The 23,547-nt window shown below is 36.0% G+C and overlaps 1 protein-coding gene across 2 annotated transcripts in view; it reads right to left on the reverse strand.

Annotated features, from left to right (window-relative positions):
• Window positions 1–23,547, reverse strand: part of LOC133178602 (cation-independent mannose-6-phosphate receptor-like) — a 79,271-nt gene that overhangs the window by 27,215 nt on the left and 28,509 nt on the right. For both annotated transcript variants that reach the window (XM_061313334.1, XM_061313333.1), the window contains exons 14-26: window positions 20,659–20,827; window positions 20,205–20,375; window positions 17,949–18,167; window positions 16,775–16,952; window positions 10,355–10,657; window positions 8,138–8,331; window positions 7,862–7,942; window positions 6,599–6,821; window positions 5,337–5,702; window positions 5,085–5,145; window positions 4,086–4,242; window positions 3,864–3,993; window positions 548–673 (exon numbers count right to left, since the gene is read on the reverse strand). In XM_061313334.1, the coding sequence (XP_061169318.1) occupies window positions 548–673; window positions 3,864–3,993; window positions 4,086–4,242; window positions 5,085–5,145; window positions 5,337–5,702; window positions 6,599–6,821; window positions 7,862–7,942; window positions 8,138–8,331; window positions 10,355–10,657; window positions 16,775–16,952; window positions 17,949–18,167; window positions 20,205–20,375; window positions 20,659–20,827 (2,378 nt within the window). The remainder of the gene's footprint in view (window positions 1–547; window positions 674–3,863; window positions 3,994–4,085; window positions 4,243–5,084; window positions 5,146–5,336; window positions 5,703–6,598; window positions 6,822–7,861; window positions 7,943–8,137; window positions 8,332–10,354; window positions 10,658–16,774; window positions 16,953–17,948; window positions 18,168–20,204; window positions 20,376–20,658; window positions 20,828–23,547) is intronic.

A 23,547-nucleotide genomic window follows, 5' to 3' on the forward strand; every position in this document is an offset into this window, starting at 1 on the left:
AGTCAAAATATATGGTTTGAAAGGGATGTGTTTCTGAAGATGCTGAGAGGACTCAAAATTTAGTGTGGTCTTGGATTTTTATTTTTGATACACCAGTTGTTGAACTTAGTTAATTGTTTATATGGTACATCATTTAATCTGGATAACTCCTCCTACAGTTTTCAGGATATGTTTTTATTTCACATATCAATTGTGAACTACATTTATCAGACATATGCATGGTACTCAGACTTTCATTTTTGATCATTTATGTGGAAAATACCAGTTGTTGAACTTTGTTATTTTTATGCAAATGTTTTTATGTTTATACGGTACATTAATATTGTCAGGACGTCAGTCACCTCATATTAAACTTTTCAAAATAGAAAGTTAAATAATTTATGTAAGAATTAAAAACCAGTACAGTACTTTTTTCACACAAAAGAAAACCAGTTTGCTGTCACATTGACAGCTTTGCTGTTGCTATGTTCTGTTTCAAGCTAAACTTTTCACCTCGATTGCTAATTTAAATCCTGCTACAGTGAATGAAGCATTTTAATCTTCCTACCTGATTTATCTTTACACCTGGTTCCAGTGACAGCCTGACAAACATTCAGGGTAAATGTGTGGTCTGCTCTGTCTGACACATTGTAGCCTTTCGTTTCTTTGAGAGAGTGCAAATCAAAAGTATACCCTGCAGAATAGAACAGTTGGTAAGGTGGAAATATTTATAAGTATACTTATATTCCATATTATTGATATCCAAAATCTTTATAATATAATGCTTGTCATATCTTGTTCTTGTGTGAGTACTATGCTTTACTCCAGGTCCTAGTCAATTTGCAGATATGGATTAAACAATAAGAACTCCTCTTATTTTGATGTCAAACTTACTTTTTATGAAATCTGAATGTTAATGCATCAGGGATTAATCTAGGGAATGTTTGCTACTGATATCAATATTTTTCCCCATGAGAAAATTTCCCCTGAATATCCTATTTTCCCCTTTTGATGCATAAAAGATTCCCCTTAGTACAATTATAATAAAAAGCTCAAATATATTTTTTTTCCTTCATAAAAACTAGAAATTTATTAAAGTAAAAATTTTCAGAAGACATGAAATATGGTTTTACTTTGCTATTTTATGCACTCTAAATGGTCATAAAAATGCTGAAATTCAATTGGGCTCCCAAGCAGGGCTCAGCCTGCACCTGTTGGGGGTCTGGATTTGCCCCAAGACCCCTGGCTGATTTTCTCAATTTCTACAGAAAGGGTATTTTCCACCAAAACCTAGATTTGGGGAATTTTGAATACAGAGATTAAAATGAAAACATTAATCCACAGATCTTTGATCCAGTAAAAGTAAGTTATATTAAAGTATGTTCAACCAATTTTCAGATGAACATTGTTAATTAGTCAAACAGGAATTTACTCAAATATTTTTCTGAAAACTCATTAATGTGTACCAGTCAATGGCTAAAAGCTATGCCAAATTTTAAATACATGTCAACTAGAAATTAACTGACCAGTCAGCAAGGACCCTGGCGAGGAGTATAAATATAAGGGTGAAGCTGAATAAGAATTTTACTTGATTACAAAAATTTAAAAATATATGAAGAAGAACATCAAGCAATTGCAACTGTATTTATAAAATTTCAAGATAATTCCTAAATATCTAACAAACTGTAAATAGTATCCATGTATTTACAATAGGCAGTAAAAATTATCATATCTTATAATAACTCAATTAAATGTATATTAAAACAAGAATGAAGCACACATTTTATAAAATGCCAGCCTTCAGTGAATGCAAATATCACCCAGGCTTGACCTTAACTTCAAAATAAACACAAGTTGCAGACAAAGTTGTTAATTAATCTTAAAGTGAGAGATAAAGATGAGCTTCTAAATTTTCTGCAGCAGAAAAGATAATAAATCCCAGGGGATTAATTTTACTGCTCTCTCATCCTTTTCTTTTAAGTGTACATTAAGAACATTTTCAGCAATGATAGAATGAGGTTATTATCCAACTACCTGTTAAAATTAATAGTATTCTTGAATTCAAATAAGGCAGAATATAAAAATGAAATAGCAATCATAAAAAAGATAACCTATCTTTGTTTATATCTTGTTTTTAGAATTCAACTAGAAATATGTCCATAGGACATGAATGCCCCGCCGAGGGTATATTAGTAATGCAATATTTTAACACAAATTGAGAAAAGTGAGGTCAAGGTCAAAGGAAAGGTCAAGGTGAAAAAATATTGATGCAGTTGAATAGCTTACATCAGTATGTATCAGCATATGAAGTTTGACACTAATTTAAGAAAAGTGAGGTCAAGGTCAAAGGAAAGGTCAAGGTCAAAAATTGTTGATGCAGCTGAAAAGGTTACATCAGTATGTATCCGCATATGAAGTTTGATAAAAATATTATGAATGGTTTCTTTAAAACTGAGCTAAACACTAATTTAAAAAAAGTGAGGTCAAGGTCAAAGGAAAGGTCAAGGTGAAAAAATATTGATGCAGTTGAATAATTCTCATCAGTATGTATCAGCATATGAAGTTTGACACTAATTTAAGAAAAGTGAGGTCAAGGTCAAAGGAAAGGTCAAGGTCAATACATGCTGATGCAGTTGAATAGTTCTCATCAGTATGTATCAGCATTTGAAGTTTGATAACACTATTTTGAATGGTATCTTTAAACCTGAGTTAAACACTAATTTAAGAAAAGTGAGGTCAAGGTCAAAAGAAAGGTCAAGGTCAAAAAATGTTGATGCAGTTGAAAAGCTTACATCAGTATGTATCAACATATAAAGTTTGATTACACTACCTTGAATGGTACCTTTAAAACTGAGCTAACACTAATTTAAGAAAAGTGGGTTCAAGGTCAAAGGAAAGGTCAAGGTCAAAACATGTTGATGCAGTTAAATAGTTCTCGTCAATATGTATCAACATTTGAAGTTTGATAACACTATCTTGAATGGTATCTTTAAAACTGAGCTAAACACTAATTTAAGAAAAGTGAGGTCAAGGTCAAAGGAAAGGTCAAGGTCAAAAAAAGTTGATGCAGTTGCATAGCTCTCATCAATATCTATCAGCATATGAAGTTTGATAAAAATATCTTGGATAGTTTCTTTGAAACTGAGCTTTGAACAGAGCTAAATGCAAAGTGTGACGGAAGGACAGATGGAAGGACGGAAGGACGGAAGGACGTAAGGACGTAAGACGGACATGACAAACACTATATGCCCCGGCCATATTCATGGCGGGGCATAATAAAATCATAACTCATTGCCTATTTTAACCAAAATACCGGTAAAGTATGAACATTTCAGAGACTGTAAACATCATTCAGAATTGATCTCAACTTCAAAACAAACTTTTGCAGACAGAGGTGTTAATTAATCTTAATGTGACAGATAAAGATAATGCTTTAGATTTTCTTCAAGAGGAAAGTTAATTAATCCCAAGTGACTCACTGCAGCTTTCATAATTTACAATATGAACATTCTCAGCAGTTATCTCTCTTTGCCCATTCATTCTCATACATGTATAAAGTTAAGGAATCTACCCCACCACCCCAGCTCCAAACCAGATGACACAGAGAACCAAACTTAGCATCAAAATATGTCTTACTGCCTATTTAACCAACATACCAAATTTGTACTTAACTGGTCAACCATAAAAAAAAATTATTAGGAAAAAAACCCAGAAAATATGTAGACGTAAGAATGACAGATGGACAGAAAGATTGACACACAGACAGTGATTACTATAGGGCACCCACAAATCCTTGCAGGGTCCTAATTAAATCAAATTCATTAAGGATAATTGCAGAGTTTTGGTGGAAATTGTACAATATCTTATCTGAACCTAATACTTACCGGATCTGGGGTTGGTGACCGTGCAGTTTCCCCCAGTAACATCTGGAGCTTCCATCTGACATGCTGCCACTGTCTGCCACACAAACCTGTGTTCACATCCCACCTGAAAGTGTCCAGCAGGTGAAGTATCCTAGTCAACAAAGAAAGTTACAGATTTATTATATTGCTTAACGGAACTATACAGCATTAAAGGAGAAAGAGTTCAACCATAACGTCACATACAATAGAGTCCTTGTTGCAGTAGAGTAGGATGCGGGTGGAGACGTGTTTGGAGGGGACACTCTGACACATCTCCCCATTTGTGTACACAAGCTGTAAGTGACCGTCCAAAAACATAACCTGCTCCTCACTGACCTCCCCTATGTTGTGGAATTTCTTCCTAAAAAAACATAAAATTTTACCTAATGATGTGAAAAAATATTACGTTATATATTGGATACTCCAAAGTAAAGAATCATTATCTACTGAGCAAGTGGTGTAACAGTCAACAAAGTATCATGCTTCTCTCATCATGAAATCAACTAAACTTCACCCAGTGTGGATCTCAATCCAAATATTTCAAAATATCATGGAAGTGCTCATTGCAAAAAAATTATAAAGCACACTGCATGTACAGTTTGTTGGTTATAGGTCCTCACAAAGAAAGTAGCCTTTTAAGTATCTTGTTTTTTCATAATCATGATGTCAATTTATCCTCATCCTAGAGCTGAACTCTGAACCCAAGGAACAGGTATTTCACAGTTATATTACAGGACTTTTTTATTGCAGAATCTTTGTCTGCTTTAAGTAATAAAGAAGAGGATATAATAATCAACTTAACCTCAACCTTGGGTCCAAATTTTGCACATGGGTACATGGTTGCACATGAGTTTTTAGAAGAGGACTCACAGCATTTATGATCAGGACTACAAATAAGTGTATCTACTAGATGTCCAGAGTTAAAGATTTTGAAGGCTGTATTCAGTCTGGTGGTTTTAACATTATACTTTTAGGTCCAATGAAATGATGACTATGATATTTCTAATTCTCATTTCCCTTAATCTGTGTAACACGTACAGTACCAAAAATGGCTAAAATTGGATCCGGACTTTCAATAAACAATTAAAAAATATTCAAATATATTGGTCAATGCACACTTGCACAACAGCACACTGAAATGAATAACAACAGGTTGCTTGGGTGACTCAGATGGTCAACAGGTTGAAATCTGGTATAACTTACTTTGGATCTTTCTCACTGAGGTCAACAATGCAGGCAGCAGAATTGAAAGGACAGGTCTCTCCTACAATGTCAAATTTATCATAACAATAAACTAGATAATAGTTTTTAACTTAAACTTGAGGACAAAAACAGTATAAAAGAAAACCATCACATCAAAAAAGATAGAATTCATCACTTAACATGTAGAGTGATCAAACATTTTGATTTAACAGACACACAAAAAACAGTTTTTATTTACAAATAAAATCCTACCTCTCTGATGAATTAGTGAACGACACACATTAAAGATGTACTTTTTCCTCGCCATGTGGTCTATTGTCTGGTAATTATCATCATTCAAGGAGAGGCTTGACAGATCATACTGCACCCCGTTCGGTCCCCTCACCCCACAATCCCCCACTTTAAATGGGGTACAGGCCTTAGAAGTAGGCCAAACAAACTGGTAGGTACAGTCCTCTGTTTCATTCAGAAAGCTGGGTCCCTCCTGGCCAGACTTTGACTGATCACACACAAATGTTATCACTGTGCTACGATTGTACTTGCCATGACAAAGTTGTCCAGAATTGTATGTAAGAGTTATCTCCCCAATGTTGTATACCAAACTACTACTGCTGTGACCTAAAGGAATGAAGCATCAATTTACAGCCAATAACTTATCTTATGAACTGCATGTATTCATACAACTTAAAACAAATCCCATCACCTAGTTTTTGTTGGCACCCTTTACCCACTCACGATCCTGATAAATACATATATATATAGATGTACTATATACTGTAAACCAACTATTATTTGCGACATCTTTTATTCGCGATTCTTTTGTTAAGAATCCATCTGCAACTACTAACTTTTCGCGATTATGACAACATTTTATATTAATACATAGGTTCACGATTAGAAATATTGGCAATTAAAAAAAGTCACGAAATTCGCTGATATTTCTCGCTCGTGAATAAAAGTAATGGCCATTAAATCAATTATGGAATCTGGATAGGGCCATGTAATTCACTATCGCCTCATCGCACCATCAAGGTTTGGGTTGATACTGCGATGACAATGAAGAGATGGTGCGATGGCAATGACATGATGGCGCGATGCCCATGATGCGATAGCAAGATGAAGCAATAGTGCGATAGCTATGATGCAAGGGTAAATGACAATGGTGCAATAGTACGATGAAGTGATGTACACTATTTCTCCATCATGCTATCACACCATCCTCATCGCATTGTTGCACCATCATCATTGCGCTATCGCACCATCCCTTCATCATCATCACACCATCACTTCATCATTATCGTGCCATTGCATTATCGTGCCATCGACCCTTTAGTCTATGCTTGATGGTGCGATTGTGAAATACATGGCCCTATCCATATTCCATACTTAATACTGCAGAATACATATATTTTGTATTCTATCCTGTCTTGTAGTCTATATATACAGCTTGTATTCTACATGTACTTTATAACAAGTCACTATAACTGGTAACTCCCCTTTGACCTTTATATTACCTGCATCACGATGGAAGCTGCTGTCTGCCAGCTTTGTCTGACAGGAAGCTATGGTAGAATCAGTACACTTAGATGACGTTATCAGTGGACCACACACATTCAGTTCGTACATGTACTCTCCAGCCTTTACTTCATAGTTACCACTTGTTTTCCTGAGGCCATTCAAGTCAAAAGTGTAACCATATACGGAATCTGATACTGAACAGTTCTCACCAACAATCCTCTGTCAAACCAGAACACAATATCTCAGTAAAAGAAATTACAGCATTGTACACTTTGTCTTTATTATTTTATTTATGACTTTATTGGCTTTATGACTGATACATGCATTTTAGGAACTTTCAGTAAGATGAGATTACATACATGTTCATGTACATGTATATAAAACATGAGGTCCCTTGGTCTTCAAGGTCTCCTTAAAATAATGCAGAAAGTTCATCTGAGACTACATCTGCATGTACATGTATATTACTCCTTCATAAATTTAGAGTGTGGCATCATCAAACCCCATGTGCCAAATTGGCTATTCTCATAATAATTTGCAGTATTAATGAAATTTTTTTGCAAAACTGTAGAAAAACTTTTGTGGCCACATCCTTACTACTTGGGGGAAGGGAGACAACTGAATTTATACTTGATGAGGATCTTCATCATAATATTCCATTTATTTGAGGGCAAAAAAGATGAGAAAAATGCCCATGGCTGGACAAAAAAGAAAGTCTGAAATTAGAGTTCAACCACTACGTGATGGTCATATCACAAAATCTAAGATTTAAAAATGCTAAAATATGTTATGATTGTGGTTAAAGTATCAATCTTCCTAACAAAAAAAAAATGTTTATTAGGATCTTCAAAAGTGCTGCTGTACATTTCCCCCTTTTCCTCTATTATTCCTGAATGATTTCCCCTTGAATAGGAAACATTTATTTATCATATCCCTGTCATGTAATAATGCTTTGTTCTAAGTTTGGATGAATTTGGTAATGTGGACCTGGAGGATAGGACAGAAAGTGGCAGATGTTTGACCAGAGTGTACTTCAGCTTCTGGGCTAAGAAACTAATGAGACATTTATTTCATAAACTTAAAGTAAATGCCTTCACTAGTTCTCAAATATTATAACTTGAAAACAGTAATGATTAGATGAAGAGATGATCTGTACTGTCAAAAACAATAAGTTTCTGATTGTTTATACAGTCACAATTGTTATACTTTATGGAAATTGTATGCAAGATAATTAACATATCAGCGGTATGGTAAATTACCTTTACGCGACAAGCTGCAGGGGTCTGCCAGTTGAAGATGTACTCGCATGTGTCTGTCTCCCCCTCAAAGCTAGGGCTATGCTGCCAGAGAAATAATGGTATTAGTGTCATATTTAGTAACACATTTACACATGTGCAAGAAATGACAAGGAATGCAATACCCATTTATTGGTAATTATATTCCTCAATTTTGACAAACATTACTCTGTTAGAAGTATTTACTCCTTAAATCTATTGAACTGAATACATTTCTAAGAGACACATATGACCTCTGACCTCTGATGGGGAGCAGAAGAAGTTGATCCTGGTGCTGCGTGAGGACTCTGTTGGTCGACCCTTGTGACATCGGTCACCACCTGCGTACCTCAGTGTCAATGTGCCATTCCCTGTCACCACAGGCTGGGACTGGATATATCCCATGTTGTAAGCCCGTCCAGACTTAGAAACCTGGCACCCTCCTACAGGACCACCTGTATTGTCGTGCAATATCATTTAGATCCATTTAATTACATAGCAGTTGTTGTTTTTTTAATCCAGTGTATTACAAACCTCCAACTCCTTATAAAGTGTACAAGATAATTTATCTAAAATGTTTTTAGCAAACATGCTTACAATGAATATTTGATCGTGATTGCTTTAACATACTTATATCAAACTGTAAACCATCTACATTGAAAATTATCTAATTGGACACCTGTGCAATCGATTTGTGAATTCCAACCTTTATTTTCATTCATGGTTTAAAGTATACTTTCTTGGAGGCTGCATTTCATTTCCGGAATTTTTTTAAATATTCAATTTTCATTTCTGACGTTTCATAGTTTTCATTTCAGACATTTATGAAATTTAGTAGTACATTTCTGGCGATGAAAACATAATTGAAGAAGACTTTCCTTATGAAAATTTTAAAGAAATAAATCATTGATATCCAACTAAGGTTTGCTTAGCTTTTAAAGAAACTAAATAAATGTAGATTTGGGCATAGGTAAGTGTTGTGAACTAATCTCCTTTTCTATTTCCCTGATCTTGTTTTAGGTTTTATAGTTGTTGAATATGGTCAATTTAACAAAATACATGTAGGTCTTAATTACTAATTGTTCTATGTCTGCATTTGACCACTAGACTAAGTGTAAGAAGTAGGGAAAAGTTCCGAAATGAAAAAAAAAAAATAAATGTTGGAAATGAAAATAAAAAATGTCGGAAATGCTAAGCATAATTAATAATTCCGGAAATGAAATGCAGAGTTCTTACACATACTGTCATCAAGTACTACAAAACATTGAATTATTGACTGGATATAATAAATGGCAGTGTCATGTCAATTGTTTGAATCTTTATTTGCGAAACATTATTTTTTACAAATGTCGTAGGTACGAGTTAATGTAATAATGAATTGTGGAACTCTTTTGTATCATGCACAATTTTCTTTTGGCGCCTGCATGCCTATACTTTCCTCGTCTGTTTTGGTTCCCCACGGTGTAAGTATCTACATTTAATTAAATAATTATGTCCTATATCGTAGTATTGATGTATTGTACTTTCAGTTTTGGTCCATTATTGCCATACACATGTATTTACATTTCATGATACTTTGTACTGAGTCGCGTTAAATTTATGCATAAAACATGTAACTTGTCAATGCATGAACTTGATTGTCATTAAGTCATTATATTAATTGTCTGTACTATCGCTAAAGTAAACATACTTGACTGTTATCTAAATATCCACAGATTCATTTACTTTCTATTCTACGGTTTAATGTTGGTGTCACAATTATCTCTGATTCAGTTTAGTGAGTTTTTTTATGTGCTTCTCATAAACTTATTTGTGTTATGAAATCGATAATATATCAGATAACCTGCATTATTATTTAGGATAGTACATGTACAGTGTATGTATGTGTTTACATATGAGATGTGTGATTGAATATTTCTTATGATTGTGAATTTATGATTGTTTATTTGTTTATAGCCTTTTACCACATTTTCACCTTGAAATAAAGGAGGTTAACTATCTGCAGGAGATCGTTTCATCCATGGCAGAATAGGCAGATGTAATGAAGTTATATTAATATTTCTTTCCCTTGCAGTGCGCAAAAAATGCATTTAACTAATGTACATGGCTATAAGCCATGAACAGACTAATACACAAGGAGTGCCTTAAATGCCCCAAGAATAAATGCATATTATCAATCTAACTTGATCTGAACAAGTGAATTTTTTAAATTTCTTTCTGTGCCATTTTCTCTTAAAAATTATTTGTTCCAAAATTTAGACTAGATATTAAGTAAAAATTTCACAATAAAAAAAAAACAAGTTAGAGAATGGTGGTTGGGCTACATTTTTTTGTTTTATGCATGATCCTTGCATTCTAAGTTTCTGACATCCACAAATCAATAATTTTTTTGATCATAAACCCTTACATGTTACAGATAATGAATGTTACTACATATCCTTTCATTAAATTGGTTCATTTTTTGTGATCAGTTCATACCTGGACAAGTAGATCCTGCTATAGTGTTAATGGGTCTACAGACATTGATGTAATATGTCAAATCTGAGTAGTGTGGCCTTGTATCCAGCACCTGCCAGTTAGTGCCAGCCCTGGCCAAGGGAGATAAATCATACTGATTTCCTCTCTGATCCTGGACCAGGCAGTCCACAGGTTGGGGTCGGCAGGCCAACGAAGTCTTAAAGTCAAAATAGTAAGCATTCTCCTCCTTACGGACAAATTCAGGGGCCCCCAAGGGGATATTCTGTCGGCACAGGAACAGAATGATCACCTGTGTTCTCTGTCCTGTAATAAAGACTAATCATTTAAGTTTACGCCATTATCAAACAAAGGGCCCAGGGGCCAAAATGCTTTTGTGAATTACACTGCTTTTCTCTCTCTCTCTTTAAACCAATTTATCTACATGTATAATGAAACCTGTTTCGAAAATTCTCCTCAGGAACTACTGATCCTGAAAAGACAATACTTGCATAAAAGCAGCCCTTCACATTGTAGATTTAAATTTGTTTTAACCATTCCTTACAGAATGACAAGGCTTTGTCAAATTACATTTATCAACCCTTTTTAGGGTCCCACCTAATCCATTATTACTTGAACAAACTTGAAATTGTAGTGAATGGGGATGCTTAATTAATCATTTAAAATGACAACCCCTTAAAAAGCCAAAATATTTTATTATTAATCACCCAATTAAATTTTTTTATATGCATGCAACTTGTATACTGGAAAACTGTCTGACATTAACATATTTACTGTAAATTCCTCACAAAACACAGGAACACCTCATTGTCAACATCAAATAAACTGTTTCATTTGACTGTGCAAAATTTCAAACCTGAGTACATTTCAAAAGAAAATTTAGTTTCCAATGATATAATTAATTACATGCACATCAGACCAAACCTGCACCATACAATTTTTTTTTTTGAAAATATTTCTGTTGTATCATTACATTAATCAACTGTGAAATTCAACTTAAACAGTTGAGATACTGCAAATGGGACATTCACCATTTCAGAATTCTACAAAATTAAGGCAGATTAATTTGCCCTTATACCAAATTAATCTCATTTAATTGATGGAAGCACATTACAATATCGTTAAAACTAATAGTGGAATGAATTGGTTATAATCCAATAGGAAAAAGACTCATATTGGTACGAGTTGATTAATTAGGTAGCATTTCCTTTTCCCGCCATCCAGCAACAGGGTGAGGCAGGAGATCCACATCAAAATTATCGCAATCATCCGAAGGAAGTCAAACCAATTTTACACGCTACCTGGTCTCAACTATGCCGCCAGTTAAACAGACGATCACCTCACGCTCCAGAAAGGAGCGCGATCGTAATTTTGTTTCGCCGGGCAGAGGGCGAGGAAGGAGATCCAAGCGGACCACACACGAGGCGGGACATCCCACCAACACAAGACCACGACTTAGGGGAAACCGGACCAGTACTGCAACATCAACGTCCCCAGCCACAGTAACGGTGGCGGAATCAACCCATGAGGCTTACGGATACGAACCCACAGGATGTCTGGAGGGCCAAGACGAGGAGACGTCGAGCAACATCTCGGGTGAGTGTGACATTTTGCTCCCCAAAATAGATGCCTTAACACAACATACAAACAATAGCGAATTCGGTGGCCCCCCATTTAACATTTCAGATTACCAACCTGCTCAAACCCCCAGTTCTATAGATCCCATTAGCGCCCATGTTCCACTAAAAATTAAACAAAAAATTTGGGAGGGAAAATTTGTCGATCTATCCATACTATTAAAATCGGCGCGGGAAATCTCAGATCACTTAGATACACAAGGCCAAATACAAATACGCAACGGCACAATGTGCCTTGTGAAGCACCTTTTTGTCAATCGACAAATGGACTTCAGCCTTCATCATCTTCACAAGTATTATGTTAGAAAAATATAGATCTAGAGCCCAAGAATTTTTGAAATATATGAGGGATGTAAGAATGGCAGCCGACAGATCTGGGAATGGTTGGTTCACATATGATGAACAATTTCGACTTCACAAAGTGTCAGACCCACACTCATCTTGGGGAATCATAAACTCTGAATTGTGGTTGATCCATGTAACCAACAATTACACCATGCAGGCCCAAGAAAAGCCCATATCTCCCACACAAAATTTTTTCCCCCAACATAAACAGCCCAATATATCAGCAGCTAAGAAAAAGGTAAATTCAGCACCCAATTGTTTCTGTTACGATTTTAATTCAGGCAAGTCATGCAAATTCTACCCAAATTGCAGGTTTGTCCACTCGTGCAATTCATGTGGCGGATCATACCCCTCGATCAAATGCAGGAATAGAAATACCCAATTCTAACCAGGATATCAACAGTTTAGGAAAAACTCCAATTGATGTCTACAATTTGTCTGCTTATCTACAAGGTTACAGTGCTAAATCTTTTCTCATAAACGGTTTCCTACATGGTTTTCAACTCCAGTACAATGGCCCAAGAATTTACAGGGAATCAAAAAATTTAAAAAGTGCTATAGTAAACCCCAGTGTAGTGGAACACAAAATACATAAAGAACTCCTGCTCCAGAGGGTAGGGGGACCATTTGAATACCCACCATTCCCATCCCTTCAAATCTCACCATTAGGACTTGTCCCCAAAAAAGATGGAGATTTTAGACTCATCCATCACCTGTCCTTCCCAGAACATCAATCAATCAATTCCTTTATAGATCCAGCTGCATGTTCAGTACACTACACATCAGTGGACGACGCAGCAGCCATCATCGCGACACTGGGGGCAGGTACTTTATTAGCTAAATCTGATATAAAATCTGCATTCCGGCTCATTCCTGTGGCCAAAAATGATTTTGATCTATTGGGGTTTAAATTTCAGGGTAAATACTTTTTTGACAAAATGATGCCATTCGGTGCATCCATCAGCTGTGCAATCTGGGAGAAGTTCGCAACTGCATTACATTGGATCATTCAATCTAGCTCACGTAACCCCCATATTCTACACTATTTAGATGATTTTCTCTTCGCGGGACCACCAAATTCTAATCGGTGCCAATCTACCCTCGACCTTTTCAAAAATATCTGTAGCCATATTGGAATACCAATAGCTCTTGACAAAACCACCGAGCCCAGCACAACAATAATTTTTCTAGGAATTGAATTTGACACTATCCACATGGTAATGCGACTTCCGCAAGACAAGTTAGTTTCTCTCCGACAAAGCATTCAAACAATCATGATAAGTAAAAAGGTCTCCTTAAAGGCCTTACAATCACTGATTGGTCTCCTCAATTTTGCTTGCAAAACAGTAGCACCTAGCAGAGCCTTTTGCAGGCGACTAGTTGATGCCACTATTGGCATCAAAAAACCATATCACATGATAAGAGTTAATCAAGGTATGAAAGCAGACCTTGCAGTATGGCAGCAATTTTTGAAACACTTTAATGGGGTCACAGTCATATGCTCTGGTATTTGGTCATCAGATAACAGTCTACAACTATTCACAGATAGTGCAGGGGGGTTTAATGGGGGGTTTGGAATCTTTTTTGCTGGCCGCTGGGCTCACTCAAAATGGCCTACCCACTGGGTGTTTTCTGATGTTATTCGTGACATGACATTCCCAGAACTATTTCCAGTATATGTTTCACTCCTGTTATGGCACCCATGGTTATCAAACAAACGCATACTTTTCCACATTGACAACATGGCAGTTGTACAAGTCATTAACACATTGACATCTAAGTCAACAAGGGTAATGAACATTGTCAGAAAACTTGTTCTCCTCACTTTGCAACATAACATCACAATTAAAGCCCAACACATCCCAACAAAACTGAACAAAATAGCTGACAGTATTTCTCGTTCACAGTGGGGAAAGTTTTGCAACCTGGCTCCAGAGGCAGAGATGTGGCCCACACAGCTCCCCAAGCAGATATGGGAAATTTAATTGCTGAGTCCAAACGCCTTATTCATAGCTCCTTATCACAAAACACCTACAAAGCTTACCGGGCTGCACTGAATAAATTCCAATCATTCTTAAACATTTATGGCTTACAGCAAACCTGGCCCCTGCACAGCAACATATTACTATATTTTATAGCCTACCTATCCATCCAAAAAATGTCACCCAATTCAGTGTCCCTTTACATTAGTGCATTGTCATACTTCCACAAAATAAACCATCTTCCTGACCCTACCAAGTCCTTCCAAATCAACAAAGCACTTCAAGGCTTAAAGCGCAACAACAGAGTTGTTCCAGACAACCACCTCCCAATAACCCTACCAATTTTGGAAAAGCTTGTTATATTGCTACAGTCAGTGTGTTGCTCTACTTACGAGGTCAAACTGTTCACATGTGCTTTTTCATTAGCATACTTCGCATTACTTCGTGTAGGGGAATTCACTTTAGTCAACTCAAACACACAGAATTCATCCCATTGCATACAACTCAAACACATTCAAGCACATCCACACAAGCCCTATTTAAGGTTAACCATACCACACTCCAAAACTGACCAGGTTGGTAAGAATACCACCTTTATTATCCATAGCCAGCCACTTGCTACCCTGTGCCCAGTTAAAGCTACCTTGGATTTTATCGAGTGTAGGCCCCATACCCCTGTTAACCACAGTTTTCTAATTCATCTTAATACAAAACCATTGACGAGATACCAATTCAACGCAGTCCTTCAAAAGGCTATTGAAAACATATTACCAACACCAGGCCATTTTGGCACACACAGCTTCGAATTGGGAGGGCAACAGACCTTGCATTACAGGGCACGTCTGATTCTGAAATTCAGAAGTTTGGTAGATGGAAATCAGTAGCTTTTCTTAAATACATAAGGATCATGTAGCTTGGTTCACAACAACATTCCCATACCTACTAGGACTACAGACATCTACCCATCGATGTGGGGGGGGGGGGGGATATTTGGACATATGTATAGTCAATTTAAAATCCAAAACTAACCAACCCAAAGCATTGCAGGTCTAAAAATATGGATCATAGGATCATCCGTTCCTTTTTGGGCAGGGGAAGCAGCCAAACACTACCCAGGGGGACAAAGCCTGAACTTCCCTGCCACACTGCTATGGAGATCACACAGGGAGATGCAGTGGCAGGAATTAGACCCACAAATCCTACAGCTCATCAAACATGAAGTACCCCCAAATTACTTAGTAATTCATCTAGGATCCAACGATTTGGTAACTCCAAACTTAACTAGCAAAATATTCATACAAGAGATTCAGTGCAGCTTCCTGCGATATAATGGTGTGGTCACACATTCTACCACGCCGTTATTGGCATGGAGCTCCATGAACAGTGGAAAAAAGATAGACAAAAAACGTAAAAGAATTAACAAAAATATCTCAAAATTTGTCACAGAAATGGGTGGGGGTGTAATTTCACATGCAAACATATCCGTTGCCAATCCGGACTTGTTTAGATTTGATGGTACCCACCTCTCCGAGCTTGGCAACAGAACTTTCTTAAATAACGTAAAAAGTGGATTGTGGTCCCTCATTCAAGGGAAGGGAAAAGTCTCCCCTAATGTAAAGTAATGGAGGAACATCATATCGATGTCTGTGGCGGGTCCGGAGGGATGAGTGGGAGGGTTGTGAACACATCTGGCTCATTGTTTCCCTGCCCAGCTATCAGACAAGTTGGTGGGCACATTGTTGGGTAGACAGGTTGTCTACAAAGTATCCAACCTATGGCAATGTGTTATAAAAGTCAAGTAAAAAGACAAGTAAAAAGTTTTCGATTGGGGTCGTAGCCAAGTCTGCAGGCCTGGGGCCCCCTCCACCTCTTGTAACAGGAGGAGAGGCTTAGTACTGGAGTACTTGGGTGTAAAAGTACTGCTGACCAGAAGCAATCACCGGAAGCAGGATATACAGATGTGCTCGCAAATCTCTCGGTCCCTAATGTCTAGTACCTAAATTTGGGATCTCAGGCATCTGTGACCAACACAGGGCCACTGGTTTTGCCCGGTACTTATTAGTCGGTATGCCAGCTATCCCTCCTGGACCCTATTTTTTGATTGTACACTGATGCAATGCGGCCATTTAATGCCAATTCCCTGATGTCCATCACAGTTATGAGTAATGCAAGATTGTATATGTTTTTGTTCAAGTCTTTAATAAATGTAATGAAAATTATACAGCTGTTGTCTATTGTAAAGCTGGCACCAAGGAAAGGTCATGATGACCCTATGTGTAAAAAGAATCAAGTAACAATGCATGTCAGGTCCTGCGGGGCAGTGATTACCTGACTGTTCAATTAATATGGCTTTATATACATACATATACATGTAATATATGTTTGACAGACTTTGATCAGAGCACTTTCCTAATCAGTACCATACCTTAAAGTATCAATTATTATAATTAATCACCCACCATTATCCTGTCTGACCCCATCAAAGGTCATCATGAGTCTGCCATCCTCTGAGTAGTCCAGAGTGTGGTCAACAGTGGCCAGTCCATGGGTGGATCCAGTTTTTACCAGGCAGGCAGCTGCTTTAGCTCCCTCTACCGGAGCACAGTGACTGGTGTTTATACTACCACAAAGGTTTAACTACAAACAAATCATAGCATATCAATCAAATCTACATGTAAAGTTCTTAATAAATTTCTTCAGTGCTCAATCATAGTTGTTGAATCTGCAGTGATAACAAACAAGAAGTCTGTGAGCCAATGCTAACTAGCAATATCCCCGCTCTGATGTGAATATACTCTCATATGTGAAAAAATACAAGTTCAGTTAAAGAAATATTGTTCATGTACTTACTACGATTTTTTTCATTATCTTTTTATCATCATTAAAGTTTACCCAGAAAGTCAATGTCCACAGTAAGAAACCATTAGAACAAAAGTAACGCAGGGATAAACAGAAAGTTGACATCGAATATATACAAAAATGAATCCCACCGTATGGCATGCCTAAACAAACAGTGTGCTAAAATTTCAAGCATCTGCAATGAGTAGTTGCTGAGAAAACTGTGACACAAATTTGGTACGGACAGATGCACGGGCAAACAGGAAGTTGAATCGAATTCATACAAAAATGAATACCACCATATGGCATGCCTAAATAAAGAGTGTACTAAAATTTCAAGCATCTGCAATGAGAAGTTGCTGAGAAAACTGAGACAGAAATTCACTAAAGACAGACAGACAGCTAGACACACGTAGACAGACATACAAGGGTAAAACAGTTTACCCCCCCTCTCCTTCAGAACGGGGGTATAATTAATGCTGTGTATGATGATTTTACTTATAAAAACATCATCTACACTGTAGGCCTATTTCCTTGAATTTGTTACTGAGCTACATGTAGCTGCAAATATCGATACATGAACTAATTTTTTTTGGCATATTTTCAGAGCAATGGGAAATATGTAGGTTTATTCAATATGATCTTAAAATATGTATTAAACTGAACCACTTATAGTTGAACACAATGTCAAAATGAAACTTTACTCTGTTTTTCTAATTTATACGTATATAATCATTAATTAAATGAAAGACTTCTTCAAATCTTTCTACAACCACATAGTAGAAGTAAACTAACCCTAATTTTGTCAGTTCCCATAGCATTAACCTCGTAGTAATCTTTCTCTCCTCTCCGTTTTAATGGGGACAGGTTGAATGTGTAATCTGAGTTGCGGTCCTTGATTGTACAGTTATCATCCTTGGTATCAGTGTCAGCTACAGGACACGCTGTTTCCGTTTCCCACACAAAGGAATATTCACATGGTCCAATCTTCTGAGGGGGACTGGGACCAGTGGTCTATTTTAACAAAGATTTGTGAGAAATAATTTCAAATGCTTTGAATGACAAAAACTTTCAATCATAGTACATGTATTAAAATGGTCAGTGAAACATCCCATAGTAGAACAGTGTCTGGAATAATATTCTGCTTCCCACTGTGTGCCTTTATAATTCTTTGTTCACTGATCTATTGCAGATTATCTGGGACAGTAAGAAAGGCAGTACCATTCCTATTAAAATTTGAATTCCCATCTAACACCAACAATGAATACATTCAAAGATTCAAGTCTGTATTCATGAATATAGACAGAGGCTATATGAGGGATGTTCAATAAATAATGCAAGAGGTCATCAAATATAAGAAAAGAATGAAAAACAGATACTCTTTATATTTTGAATTCATTAAAGTATTCCCTGTTAACTCTAACACCTCTCAAGTCTCTTTACCCATGACCAGAACAATTCAGTGTCTCTTTTTAGTGGTAGCTCAAACAACACTGACAAATACCATTCCCCAGGACAGATCTAAAATTGTAGCATCTACCTTTGATGGTTTTCTTGAGTTTTTGGAATAAAAAAATTATTACTGATCTTCCTTTTGGACTCTAGAATGAACATTTCATCACTTTTCACCTGAGTTAAGTTTATGATACCATTTTTGTTGAATATTTATTTTTTAATAGTTCCTTGGCAATTTTAATTGTGTTTTCTGTGTGTAAGTAAACAAAGCACTCATCAGACAGAAATATGTTTCAGATTCATTTCCTTTGCCAGAACTCTATAAACTGTTGTGGTGATGAAAAATTTAATGTCTTAGCAATGTCTTTCACTGTAAATCTAATGTAATTCTATATTTCTTATGATAAACATTTTCTTATATTACTTGTTGAATGACCCTCTCACACATAACAAGATTGGATTTCCTGATTTGGAAACAAAGCAAGTAAAGAAGTGGAGATATCTACAAATAAATGCAACGCACATACAAGTACGAGAAAATCTATGTCATTTAATTTGAGACTAGAGTACATACACTTGTAATTACTAGAAATATGTCCATAGGACATGAATGCCCCACCTAATGCTACATTTGTTTTGGGAAAAAAAGATACACATATGCATCATATTATTTCGGTGTGAGCCATGAGTATCAATTCATATTAGTCTCCCAAAAAACAAAATACATGTATATCATGTAGGGCTGGGACGACATATCGAGATATCGATTCAATGTGAGGATGATACACATATCGATACGTAATGAAGAAATATCGTAATATCGCCAAAATATTCTGACTTATATTTTTCTTTGTTTACTTAACATTTTAGGTTAAATATATAAAATAAATATGCAAAATATAAATATGAAATACATAATAATTAATACCACTTAGGTAAAATAATTTTGTTTTACAACAGATATAAAACTTCTTTGAATAAATTTCTCTTATTTGTGAAGAAATGTTTCCTTCATTTCAATACAAAAAAGCATTTTACATGTATAACCAATTCAACATATTGTGATACATACCACACCGTGGCTCAAATATCACGATACATATCGATATAGCAAAAGTTGTATCGTCCCAGCCCTAATATCATGAATATATTGCTAATTGGTGACGCTGTAAATGATTCTATCGTCTCATAGACTACTGTATGCAGAGTTATTTTTGCCTCTTGTTATTTTTGCCCTTTTGCACTTGCAAACAATTTCGCCCCATTTTAACTTCACCCAGTCAACGTTCTGTTTAAGAAATTATACTGTGAACTTTGAATTTGCCCCTTTTTAAATTTACCCACCTGTGATTAGGATAAAAGGAGCAAAAAAATAATGGGGGCGAAAATTTCCCGATATATACAGTATTTCTGCATTTAAATGTGTATAATGAAGCAGTATAAAATGAAATTTATTTTTTCTTCAATGTTCAGAATTCATTAATCATTAACTTGTATTTTTAAACATCAAATGCAATGATAAGGTTCTAAATAAGACTAATCTGCTATATTACTGCTATTAAGTTCTGATCATCTTGGTCAGTCTAGTTGACTTACTAATGCTCCTCTTTTACAGACAAAGTGAATGCTGGTCGTCCAGTTAGTCTTTTTATTGTTGATATCCTGACATTCATTCTTTACACTGACATATTTCAGTGTAAGTTGACCCTCCCGTTCTACAGTGGGGCCTGATGTCACCTCTCCAAGATTATCAAACAGCAATTCCTCCTACAAAACATCACAAACTTTCTAATCGATGATATGACAATGTATATGTTACTGTTTATTTTTATCCTGTGGCAAGTTTTTGCCCCTATTACAGTGTATATGAATAATCTTAAAATTAATAAGAATTTTCTGATCTTGTAAATTCAGTCACACTAAATGTTGCATGCAGCTTTATTCTTTCACTTTTCATCTTCAGATATTCCTTTATATTCTGTTCTTATTCCATTTTATTTGTACTGCTTTGGAATTAAAATTGATTGGGTTTTTTTTTGTGTATGGGTACCTGTCCATTCTTGTACTGGGTCTGACACACAGCAGCAAAGGGACTACAGCCTGGCCCAACTCTGACCTCCTTCAAGGGACTACACACATTGATGTAAAACTTGATCCTGGAGTTAGGATCAGAATCATCCACTATAGCCCAGTTCTCCTGTGCTGAGCCTCTAGATAAACTAAAAAAAGGCACATGGGCCACAATGCTCACCTGAGTGCTTTTAAATGAATATGCACATAAATACATGTAAGTAAATGAACAATCAATGGAAACAGATGGACAGAAAGAGATTGTCAATCCACAAATTACATTTTCTTTACATTCCTTGCATTAAATTAAAGGAAAATTAAATTTATCCTCCACATTTATTTAATACACATATAGCTAGGGTGGGACACTGGCACTCAGTTTGGTATCCATAATGAGTAACTGTTTCAAAATCACCGGTAAAATATCACTTCATTTAATACAGATACCCCTATCAGTATTTAACTCTCTCTTCAAAATATATTTAATGTATCAGAGTTAATTCAATAAAACTGAATATTTTGAACACATAAAACCACAAGATCAATTTTACGTGTGTTGTAAGGTTACAATAATTAAGGAAATGAGCCATACTGTTTTTAAGGTGTCTAACTTTTCAATAATTGATCAGTACAAATTTCTGTATATAAATTATATTCTGTTTTGTTTTTATAGACCATTACAGATCATATTTCAGAACATTAAAAAATGAGACTGATCAATCACCAGTTTTATCTGTACTCTGTATAGTGTGCTCTTTAAGTGTCACCAACATGGGTCTTAGTTTATCTTAACCTTGCCATAATCATTAATTCTAATCAAATTGAACATCATAGTTTTAGATATATTTACCTACTGTTTTCGTAAAGTTGTTTCTTATTTCTTATCAAAACCACAAGATCAAATTTTACATTTAAATAAAAACAATTGTTATAAACTAAGGCATTATCTATATAATAATTAAATCAAACTGAACATGCTGAAACCACATTTTCCTATTAAATATACTGAAGTATTGTTAAAAGTACTATATCCTTAAAACAAGAGGCCCATGGGCCACATTGCTCACCTGATCATATTGGCTAGGAAAAAGCACAAATCACTTCAGTATTGAAAAGTTTAAAGAGGGGGGGGGGGGTTGCTTGGATTTTGAACTACCCATCTTCACTGGCCAAAAAAAGTTGTGATTGGAGTTGATTGACATCGTTCGACCAATCAGCAATTGTTTTTTTGTAAATGACGATATTTGCGTTCGGGATATATCTTGACTCTTTAATATCGGGAATGAAAAACGCAAGTAAACAATGATCCGTAAGATAACATGCCATTCTATGAATAGCTATATGGTGTCATCCAATATCTTAAGCTACGTGCAAAATAAGTGATTAAGAATCAATACTGAAGATGTAGATTTGGATTTTAATATGTTTAAATAACAAATCAACATAACTCAATACCTTCTTGTTAATTATTCTAAAAAAAAATTATTTATTTAAATACGCTTTTTATTTCTGTCGATGATGCAATCTGTGCGTACCTGTTTAGAATCGTGATCACGTGACAAAAACAATCCCGTCTTTTGTCAGCACCGTATGCCAAGGGTTTATGAGGAGAGTAGCGTATCAGAAACCCTTGGCTAGCGAAGATGGACCTACCTGAGGATGCTTCCATATCAATATGACTAAACATGGCTTTTCTGTTGTTGAAAAGATTTATTCCTATATATTCCTATGTAAAAATTTGATCCCACATTGTGGCCCCACTTTACCCCTGGGGGTTATGATTTGAACAAACTTGAATCTACCCTACCTGAAGATGCTTCCATATCAATATGACAAAACATGACTTTGCTGTTCCTGAGAAGAAGATTTTTCAAGTTTTTTCCCTATATATTCCTATGTAAAACTATGATCCCCCATTGTGGCACCACCCTATCCCCAGGGATCATGATATGAACAAACTTGAATCTACACTACCTGAGGATGCTTCCATATCAATATGACAAAACATGACTTTGCTGTTCCTAAGAAGATTTTTCAAGTTTTTTCCCCCTATATTCCTATGTAAAACTATGATCCCCCATTGTGGCACCACCCTATCCCCAGGGATCATGATATGAACAAACTTGAATCTACACTACCTGAGGATGCTTCCATATCAATATTACAAAACATGACTTTGCTGTTCTTGAGGAGAAGTTTTTCCTATATATTCCTGTAAAACTTTGATCCCCCATTGTGGCCCCACCCTAACCCTGGGGGTCATGATTCAAACAAAGTTAAATCTACACTATCTGAGAATGCTTCCATATCAATATGACTTAACAAGGCTTTGTTGTTCTTAAGAAGAAGATTTTTCAAGTTTTTTTTCTGTATATTCCTATGTAAAACTTTGATCGCCCATTGTGGCCCCACCCTACCCCCAGGGGTCATGATTTGGAACAAACTTGAATCTGTACTATCTGAGGATGAATCCACATCAATATGACTAATTGTGACTTTGTTGTTCTTGAGAAGAAGATTTTTCAAGATTTTTTTTCTATATATTTCTATGTAAAACTTTGATCCCCCATTGTGGCACCACCCTACCCCTGGGGGTCATGATTTGTACAAACTTTTATCTACACTACCTGAGGATGATTCCATATCAATATGACTAATTGTGGCTTTGTTGTTCTTGAGAAAAAGATTTTTAAAGATTTTTTTCTATAAATTCCTATGTAAAATTTTGATCCCCCATTGTGCCCCCCCCCCCCCCCCCCCGGGGGGTAATGATTTGTACAAACTTGACTCTACACTACCTGAGGATGATTCCATATCAATATGACTAATTGTGGCTTTGTTGTTTTTGAAAGAGGGTGTGGCCCTTCAT

The sequence above is a fragment of the Saccostrea echinata genome, unplaced genomic scaffold, assembly GCF_033153115.1.
Source record: "Saccostrea echinata isolate AGI-Se365-2 ecotype Australia unplaced genomic scaffold, CSIRO_AGI_Sech_v1 ptg000003l, whole genome shotgun sequence".
Taxonomy (NCBI): domain Eukaryota; kingdom Metazoa; phylum Mollusca; class Bivalvia; order Ostreida; family Ostreidae; genus Saccostrea; species Saccostrea echinata.